The sequence below is a fragment of the Budorcas taxicolor genome, chromosome 11, assembly GCF_023091745.1.
Source record: "Budorcas taxicolor isolate Tak-1 chromosome 11, Takin1.1, whole genome shotgun sequence".
NCBI lineage: Eukaryota > Metazoa > Chordata > Mammalia > Artiodactyla > Bovidae > Budorcas > Budorcas taxicolor.
In genome coordinates this window covers 30,122,477-30,132,792 of record NC_068920.1, presented here as the reverse complement: position 1 = coordinate 30,132,792, position 10,316 = coordinate 30,122,477, and the positions used below count along the sequence as shown (strand labels likewise).

Sequence of the window (10,316 nt, the reverse complement as noted above, 5' to 3'; positions counted from 1 at the left end):
TGGCTGATTCATGTTGATATTTGGCAGAAACAAGTACAATAGTGTAAAGCAATTATCCTTCAATTAAAATGAATAAATTGTATTATAAAACAAAGAAAAAATAATTTGATTATGAATATTAGGTGAAATTAATTTACCGTTAAAGTTGGGTAACTGAATGAGTTCTTATTTCTATATGCAGAATTTTTTTTTGCAACTGTGTGAAAAAAATCTCAGTTATTTAGTAAAATATCTAAGCCATTAAAAGATGAGAGTTAAGATAACTGGGAAGTCTAGGGAGTTATCTGACCTCTGTCATTTATGAGAAATTATTAAAGAGACAGATTAGGTATCTTCTTGCATTCTCCTTGATATTCATTTTCTCTAAGGATTGTCATCTCTGGGCAGCTAGGCAACATCAGCTAATTAACAGTACAGGACATTCATTCTCCAGAGACTTCAGCCAGGTAAATAGTTTTCACCGGACCAGTTTTACTGCAGTTTCATACCAATCTCATGCTTTCATAATGAGCTCTCCATCATAGAGCCAAGACAGTATATTCAGAAGGAATCCTGAAAGTTTGAGATTGCCTTCCTAAATCATCCTACCAGCTAGATACAATGCTGATCTTCAGTCCTGTGAAGGTATTTGAAATTATCACGAGAAATGTCTTCTTGCTTAAGGAAACCTTAAGGATATTCCAATGCTGATAGAGTCAACTTATGTACTCATTTCATACAGCCTGTGTCCTTAGTCTACACACCCAGGTCTCAATGCCCAGTACTGTGTTAAAGGCAGAAACTGGAAATGAGATAGGGAACGAGTTTAGAACACTCACATAAGGTGACTCAGACTGACAGGACTAGAACTTGATCTTTGTGGTACTTTAGGAATTGGTAAGTTAGTTTGTTTTCAGTTGCAAGTGTTCTTTAAAAGCTAAGCTGAGTAACATACATGTCAGTTGGCAAAAGAAACAGAAGTTCCTAAGGAAATTTATCCAATTAAAGAACTAAACTGAAGTGTTCCTTATGGAAGCCAATTTTGTGTTCCTAGACATTTCATCCTATTGTAGTATATTCATTATGTCTCAGTATGGATATGTTGAACAATTTAAATTCAGGATATTTGGCTGTCATAAAATATGTCCTTCAGTAATTGAATAATAGCATATATGTGAATGTGAAAATATTAGACTATACACTTTCATTATTTCCTCAACTCCTATTTACTGTGAAATTACAGAATGTTTCTTAAAGTGTATTGTCAATATCTGTAGTTTTTAAACATTCATTTTCTCAAAGAAATGAACATATGTAGTCTTCCAAATGGTAGTTTGATAATTACAACAATGAAGGTCCATTTCATGGTTACTGTGCCAATGCATTTTTGAGTTTATTGTTAATGAAAAATGATCATTCTTCAATTGAGGAGAAATATCAATTTGAGAAGAGAAACGTGGGTCAGACAAGGTGATCTGAATGTTTAATTTATTGGTGAATAAGGCAAATGACAATTTTTTGATGGCCTTGCACTGAGGTGATGTGTAGTGTACACTGGTGACTGTCCTTTCATCCTTGTACACACTTATGAATGGACTCTACGTTTTGTATGAATAGACTCTAGGTTTTGTATGAATGCTTTTGGTGTCCAGTTCAGATCCTTTCTACTGGCTGGTGGGTGCACCAGTCCACACCATATTTGTCATGAGTATTGACTGATAGCTTCAGAGCCCATTCCTTCTTCAGAAAATTGCCATCAATTGAATGGGAGCCACATTACCAGGAGGTCTCCTGATGTTGGTTGGGTCAGCTTGCAGTCAATGACAGACTCTTAGGATATATAAAAGGCTGGCTTTTTGTCAAGGTGGAATTACATCTGACACAATGCATGCTCCACAGCTTGTTATTCTGTATGTCAGTACCTAGTCACATTTAAATGACTAGGTATTTAAACTAACCTGAATTAAATTTAAATTTAAACTTCAGTTCCTTAGCTGCCACCCTTGAAATGCTCAGTCAGCAACATGTGGGTAGCAGTGATTGTATTAGTGAAGACAGAACACTTTCTATCAGCAGATAGTTGTTGGAGAGTCCTGTTTCAGATTTCTCTGGGACCAGGCTTATGCTATTCCATTTGCGATCACATCCTTGCTTAGCAGCATTGTCCGCTCTATTTTGCTCTTTGATTCTCTTTATCCTGAGAACATTCGATCAATAAACAGCTTGCAAAGGAATTCCTACTTCAGCTTCTCCTTCCCAAGCTGGCCAAACGTTGTCCATATTGATTAGAACCATTATTTCTGATACCATGATAGATTCACTTCTTCCTCATTTGTAAGTCCTTCATTGCCATTAGGGACCAGGCCTAATGTATTGGAGTTAAGCTGAGACAGAAGGATTATTAAAGCAAGAGTGATTCAGTTATGGCTCTGAGGCTGTAGGGGTTTTGTCTGCACCTTTTCAGGATTCCTTGAGGAACTGGATAGGGTAGAGTTTGAACTTTAAATTTATCAGTGAATGTTGCATGATTTGAGATCTCTTAAAGAGACATTATCTTGAGATCTTTTGTCTTTAAAATGGTTTGCACACCAAGTAGTTAGTTTTCTTGAAATACTTATATTCTTCCACTAAAATTTCAGTTATATTATGTGTTAGTAATATACAGTTATTATAATTGTAAATATACCTCTAGCACTGATATGTGTCTGTATTAAGCATTTAAACTCTCTCATTTGATGCCTCTTCTCTTAATTAGTATAGTGGAATTGTGTTCTTGTGAGATATAATTTTCTATCATATTCTTTTAAAAAATACTTGTTATGTAAGATGTCATCTTTTATTGTAGAATCTGTTAATTTTACCTACTTAATATTTTCTATATTATAGATATACTTTGATTTTTCAATTATTTGTCATTTGTATCCAAATATTTATTGATATGTAGCTTGTATAGTGGAATTTGCCTGTTTTATGTCATATCATGATGGTTATCAAGAAAAGTATTTGTTGCTCCTGTAGCTAGGATGAATGTGTTTAATATTTCTAGTTTTTATTATTTATGTTATTTATTTTATTATTTATGTAGTTTGTCTCATACTACTCAGTATTCCTTATTGTGTTAGGTCAGTTGATATGTATTTTAACATAGATGATGATTCCCGATTAAAAAGTAGAATTCTTTAAATGTGGTGTGTGTGTGTGAAGTCACTCAGTCATGTCCGACTCTTTGCGACCCTGTGGACTGTAGCCCGCCAGGCTCCTCTGTCCATGGGATTCTCCAGGCAAGAATACTGGAGTGGGTTGCCATTTCCTTCTCCAGGGGATCTTCCCAACCCAGGGATCGAACCCGGGTCTCCTGCTTTGCAGGCAGACGCTTTATCCTCTGAGCCACCAGGGAAGCAAGGAAATAAAAATTTCCCATTTAACCTTAGCCAAGAAATATTCCTTACCTTGAATCATTGCCTTCTGTGGTGGTGCAAACAGCTTTAGGAAGGGTGGGTGCTGAGTAGGGAAGGAGCAAGGGATTGGTGTGACCCAGGCCAGCAGAATGTACTCTTGAGATCATTGCAATGATGCATCTTGCACCTTGAAGTTTCCCATATCTGATTTACTCAGGAAGGGATAACTTCCTGAATTTCTTTAGAGAAAAGAATTTAAAGAAGACAAATATGACATTGCTATCCTAATTACCTTCCAGTGTAATATACACTTGGACTGGAACCATTTGTAACATATAAAGACAATTATATTCTTTTTTTCTGTTTTAGTTGGTGTTACTTTTGTTTGTTGTTGTCTGATATTAAATTTTTCAACCTAAAATCATTCATTTTTATACCTGTCAGATACTTGGTCATTCAGCATCCTTTTTCTAATAAATGAATATTTTTCTGTATAGTTGCACATGGTTTGAACCACTTCATCTTGACAAGATTTTATCTTAAACCAATTGCTGTTCTGGTCCTTATTGATATGATGATAAAATATACCATTGTTTTATTACCCTGGTCCATTATTGTATTGGTGTTTTCCTTTGATGAATTAACATTTTATATTTGCCCTTCACTTTGTTGAATGCTTCCTTTATTAAGTACATTTAGGAAAGTTTTCCAGCAGTGCATCTAGGATGAATGTGTCAGTATTTGTATATATGTTCATGACACTGAGACATAGCTTGTATTTGCTCTTCTGAGCAGGTGTGAGTCAGGGAACATATCCTGTCATTGCACATTTAGACTATCTGTCAAAATTTTATAATTCTGTTATAAATTTTTTTCTATATAGGCTTCTGTTGTGGATACCACAGATCACATTCTTATAAGAAATCAAAGGAAGAATGAAATCTTATGAAATTGTAATCTCTGCCATCAGCAGTGGTGTCCCCTGAATTTTATTATATTCATGTCTGGCAATAAAGCAATGTGTTTGCTAAAAACACAAACTTTGATATCAAAGAGACCTAATTTGTGTTTACAGATTTAGGATTTTAATAATCTTGGCTAAGCTACTTAACCACTTGAATCTATCTCTTCAAATATACAAGGGTAACAGTAATAAATGTCAAACTTTTTTTGAAGATAGTTGACAGTATGCATGTAAATGCTTTAGAGCATATCAAACAATCAACAATACCAACAGTATTGGCATTATTATTATTATTTTCAAAAATGTTTCTTTATTTACTCATTTAATTTTTGACTGCCTTGGATCTTGGTTGCTGCTCACAGGCTTTCTCCAGTTGCAGCAAGCAGAGGCTACTCTTTAGTTGTGGTGCGCTGGCTTCTCACTGTGTTGTTTTCTCTTGTGGAGCACGAGCTTCAGTGATTGTGGTGCAGGAGACAGTAGTTGTGGCGGATGTGTATGGCTGCCCCATGCATATGGAATCATAGTTGTCCTGCTCATGCAGGATCTTTCTTGACCAGGGATCAAACCTGTGTCCCTTACATTGCATGGCAGACTCTTCACCACTGGACCACCAGGGAATCCCAGCATTATTAGCCAAAAGTAGCATATTATTACAGCCTTCAAAACTTGGATACTTATCAAACTTTACATGTGGTAAGTTTTATTAAATATTGTTTTTGGAGATGTATGAACACTATAGTGCTCTTCTGTACTGTTTTGTGATCAAGTGTTAAGTTAGATTAGCTTAATCCTTCTCATATATGATGTATTAACTTTCTATTATGTGTACTTTTTATATTTCAAACCATCTGATTTTTTTTCTTTCCTTACCACTAAATTATGGGACATGGAGGACATTTATGCCATTGATGAAGGAATATTCCCCAGGGCCCCTCCGCCATTACCTCTTCTTTCATTTGACTCTTTGTATTTGTTGTTCAGTTGCTCAGTCATGTCGGACTTTGCAACCCCAGGAATTGCAGCATGCCAGTCTTCCCTGTCTTTCACCATCTCAAGTTCATGTCCATTGAGTCAATGATGCCATCCAACCATTTCATTCTCTGTTGATCCCTTCTCCTCCTGCAGTCAATCTTTTCCAAAATCAGGGTCTTTTCCAATAAGTTGGCCTTTTGGATCAAGTGGCCAAAGTTTTGGAGCTTCAGCATCAGCATCAGTCCTTCCAGTGAGCATTCAGTGTTGATTTCCTTTAGGATTGACTGGTTGGATCTCCTTGCAATCCAAGGAACTCTCAAGAGTCCTCTCCAGCACCACAATTCAAAAGCATCAATTCTTTGGTACTCAGCCTTCTTCATGGTTCAATTCTCACATCCATACATAATTACTGGAAAAACCATAGCTCTGAGTGTACGGACCTTTGTTGGTAAAGTGATGTCTCCGCTTTTAATACGCTATCTAAGTTTGTCACAGCTTTTCTTTCAAGCAGCATGTGTCTTCTAATTTCATGGCTGCAGTCACCATTTGCAGTGATTTTGGAGCCCAAGAAAATAAAATCTGTCATTGCTTCCACTTCTTCCATCTATTTGCCATGAAGTGATGGGCCCAGATGCCATGATCTTAAGTTTTTTGAATGTTAAGTTTTAAGCCAGCCATTTCACTCTTCTCTTTCACCTTCATCAAGAGGCTCTTTAGTTCCTCTTAGCTTTTTGCCATCAGGGTGGTATCATCTGCATATCTGAGGTTGTCTATATTTCTCCCAGCAATCTTGATTCCAGTTTGTGAGTCATTCAGCCTGGCATTTCACATGATGTACTCTGTATATAAGTTAAATAAGCAGGATGACAATACACAGTCATGAATGTACTCCTTTCCCAATTTTGAAGCAGTCTGTTGTTCCATGTATGGTTCTAACTGTTGCATCTTGACCTGCATATGGGTTTCTCAGGAGACAGGTTAGGTGGTCTGGTATTCCCATCTCTTTAAGGATTTTCCACAGTTTGTTATGGTCCAACAGTCAAAGGCATTAGTGTTGTCATTGAAGCAGAAGTAGATTTTTTGGGGAATTCCTTTGCTTTTTTTGTTTTTGTTTTTTGACTTCCCTGGTGCCTCAGACAGTAAAGCGTCTGCCTACAATGTGGGAGACCCAGGTTCGATCCCTGGGTTGGGAAGATCCTCTGGAGAAGGAAATGGCAACCCACTCCAGTACTCTTGCCTGGAAAATCCCATGGACGGAGGAGCATGGTAGGCTACAGTCCATGGGGTCGCAAAGAGTCGTACATGACTGAGCGACTTTACTTACTTACTTGCTTTTTTTATGATCCAACTAATAATGGCAATTTGATCTCTGATGTGATTCCCAGGCGGCACTAGTGGTAAAGAACCAGCCCGCCAATGCAGGAGATATAAGAAATGTGTGTTTGATCCCAGGGTTGCGATGATCCCGTGGAGCTGTGCACGGCAACCCACTCCAGTATTCTTGCCTGGAGAATCCCATGGATAGAGGAACCTGGAGGGCTACAGTACATGGGGTCACAAAGAGTCGGACATGACTGAGTGAGTAACACTTTCACACTTTTTCCTCTACTCAGTTTTTATTAGCATTTATTTTATGACAATTTTGTATCAGTTTCTTTCACACAGGAGTGGGTCTGCACCCAATTCAGATTCAAATTTTGAAAGCCTTAGAAGAATTAAAAATGTACTATGTGCCTAACCATTTGAATACAATAGAACTGAATTATATACTTTCTATGCTGCTTAAGTTAATGGATGAAAAAGTGAAAGTGAAGTCGGTCAGTTGTGTCCAACTCTTTTCAACTCTTTGGACTGTAGCCCACCAAGCTCCTCCACCCATGGGATTTTCTAGGCAAGAATACTGGAGTGGGTTGCCATTTCTTTCTCCATGGGATTTTGCCGACCCAGGGATCAAACTCGGATCTCCCGCATTGCAGGCAGACTGTTTACTGTCTGAGCCACCAGTGAATCCCAATGATCATGTTTATGCAGTAATAAGTAGTTGGATGAATATGATAGTCAGTTAACCTTAGAGCTGGTATTGTGTTCAGGTTGGTGTAAGTAATGTTTCAAGATAGCTCCCAGAAAGGTGCATATGTAAAATTAACCTAATGTAAATGGATGTTCTTAGATTTTTATAACACCAAAATGTGCTTTTCTTTATTTCTTCTCTTGTATTACTAATACTTTTAATTTCACATTCTATCTTTGACCTGTCACCACATTGACAGTGCACCTATGTTTGTATGTGTTCATCTGTTTAATTATTTATCATAGGGAGTGTTGTAAAGCATTACACTTTGTGCAGATTACACAGTTGGATATCTTTAGAAAATATTTATCTTGATTAAAATGTTGATAGTGACTAATTGTATCTTCTTTAGGAATTCCAGGCATTTTAGTTGCTGGTAATATAAGAAAATGAAATCAACAGAAAGAAGAGGTAAGTTCAGGTCATTGGGTTTTGAACTTCTGCTGTGAACTGACTATTTTTGAGGTTTAGTCACTATGTAATGTCTGACTCTTTACGACCCTATGGACTATAGCCCACCAGCTTCTCTGTACTAGAGTGGGTTGCCATTGTCTTCTCCAGTGTATCTTTCTGAAACAGGCACTGAACCAGCATTTCCTGCATCTCCTGCAGGTTCTTTACTGGTGAGTCATCAGTGAACTGACTATGCGCAGTGAATAAAGTTTTGGAGTTCTTTTGGAGTTAAATTAGTGTTATAATTTTAGTTATCTCCAGGGCAAGCGTTAAGCACTATAATTGAATGGTGATTTTTCAAACTCTCAAAATTTTATTTTATTTTATTTTTATTTTTTACTTCTATACAAAAAGATTGGTGTATAGCATTCACAAATATAATGTATTAGGAGTAGAAAGATAAAAATTTTGTCAAAATGTTTGCATGAAGCACTATTAGTGATACTTTGAATATAATATAATTCTTTGTATAAATATGTTCTAGCTCATAAATTTCTATATCTGAATGCATTTTAGAGATTATTTTCTATTATTCAGTTACATGTGAGGTGTGTACACATACAGTTGTCTAGAATAATGAGATACATATTTAAAATAAACTTTCTTCCTCTGTCTACATCTTTCTTACTCTTCCTAATCAATCTGCCTTGATTTTCCCTCATTTCCACTTTCTCTAAAATTTACATATATAATGATCATAATTCAGTCCTATTAATCTCAATCACAAAAGACATTTTATATCTATGGTTGATGCAAACTAACATGCATTATTTGATCTTATTATTTTATTTTTTTGTATTGAATATCAATATATAACTTTTTGTGAATAGTATAGAACTAATTGATTTAAGATGTATCAATTTCAATGAGTACATCATTTATTCAAATAATTGTATATAAAATGCCATAGCCATGCCTTTGAACATGATAGATTTTCCTCTTTAATCCTGCTCTTTTTTGGAAAATAGCTTTTATAAATTGCTAAATGCATGGTTTGACAGGAGCCCTGTGCTAGCAAAGGATGGAACAGAAAAATGGAAGTTCTTTCACTGGGTTTATCCTACTAGGTTTCTCTGACAGGCCTCAACTTGAGCTAGTCCTCTTTGTGGTCCTTTTGATCTTCTACATCTTCACTTTGCTGGGAAACACGACCATCATTGCATTGTCCTACTTGGACCCATGTCTTCACACCCCAATGTACTTTTTCCTCTCTAACTTGAGCTTTCTGGACATGTGCTACACCACCAGCATCGTTCCCCAGTTCCTGGTTAATCTCAGTGGAGCAGGCAAATCCATCTCCTTTGGTGGCTGTGAAGCTCAGTTCTTCATCTCTCTGGCATTGGGATGTACAGAATGTATTCTCCTAGGAGTTATGGCATTTGACCGCTATGCGGCTGTTTGCAGGCCCCTTCACTACACAGTAATCATGCACCCCCGTTTGTGTGCCCTGATGGCTTCTGCTTCGTGGGTCACTGGTTTTGCCATCTCCTTATTGCAGACAGTGCTCACCTTCCTTTTACCACTTTGTGGGAGAAATAAATTAGACCACTTCCTTTGTGAGATCCCTCCTTTTCTCAAACTTGCCTGTGTTGACACCACTATGAATGTGTATATGACCTTTTCTGGCAGTGTCATCATTCTTCTCACACCTGTTTCATTAATCATGTTCTCCTATTGTCGGATTGTCAGGGCGGTCTTAAGAATAAAGTCCACTGCAGGGCGGAGAAAAGCGTTTAGCACGTGTGGATCGCACCTCACGGTGGTCTCCCTGTTCTTTGGCACAGCCATCTCTGTGTATTTTCAGCCCAGTAGCAGCGACTCCCAGGATCAGGAAAAGTTCATGTCTCTCTTCTACACTGTCATTATCCCCATGACCAACCCCCTCATATATACGCTGAGGAACAGGGATGTGAAGGGAGCGATGAAGAAGGTGCTTTGGAAGGACTCTGACTCCAGATGATGGCTGAGGAGGACAGTTTAATGGAAGGACCTTGAACGCCAGTGCTCTTTAGATGTATCTGTGTGTCCCGCATGAGTCACCTAAAATTTCCTCTGACATTTCTGAAGGGAATTTGTTTCCTTCATTCCCTTTGAAAAGTGAGTGTTTAAATTTTAAGTTCATGTATTCATTTCAACTTCCAGGGATGTTGATTCAGTGTTCTGATAGCATCTGTTTTGAGGTTATTGTTTTTTAAAGCTCCAGGGATTTTTCTTGTTTGCATTCCCTTTTAGGTACATCATACATCATCTATTTGCAAAAAGATATGCGAAATTATTACATGAAAGCATAGCCAAAATAAGAACAGGAAACCACCAAAACGCTGTAAGGAATATTAACATTTTATCATTTCCTAAAAATTGCTACTTCTACAACACATGTATTCCGATGCCAATAGGTAAATTGGCACCTACAATTGATTAGCTTTTTCTATATAACAAATCACTTCAAAAATTAAGTTGCTTAAAACACCAACCATTA

The 10,316-nt window shown here is 37.1% G+C and overlaps 1 protein-coding gene across 1 annotated transcript; it reads left to right on the top strand.

Moving 5' to 3' along the window:
- The first annotated feature begins 8,858 nt into the window (after positions 1 to 8,858).
- On the top strand, positions 8,859 to 9,797 carry LOC128055382 (putative olfactory receptor 2B8). The gene has a single exon (XM_052647919.1). The coding sequence runs from the start codon at positions 8,859 to 8,861 to the stop codon at positions 9,795 to 9,797; it is 939 nt and encodes a 312-aa protein (XP_052503879.1).
- The last annotated feature ends 519 nt before the right edge of the window (positions 9,798 to 10,316 follow it).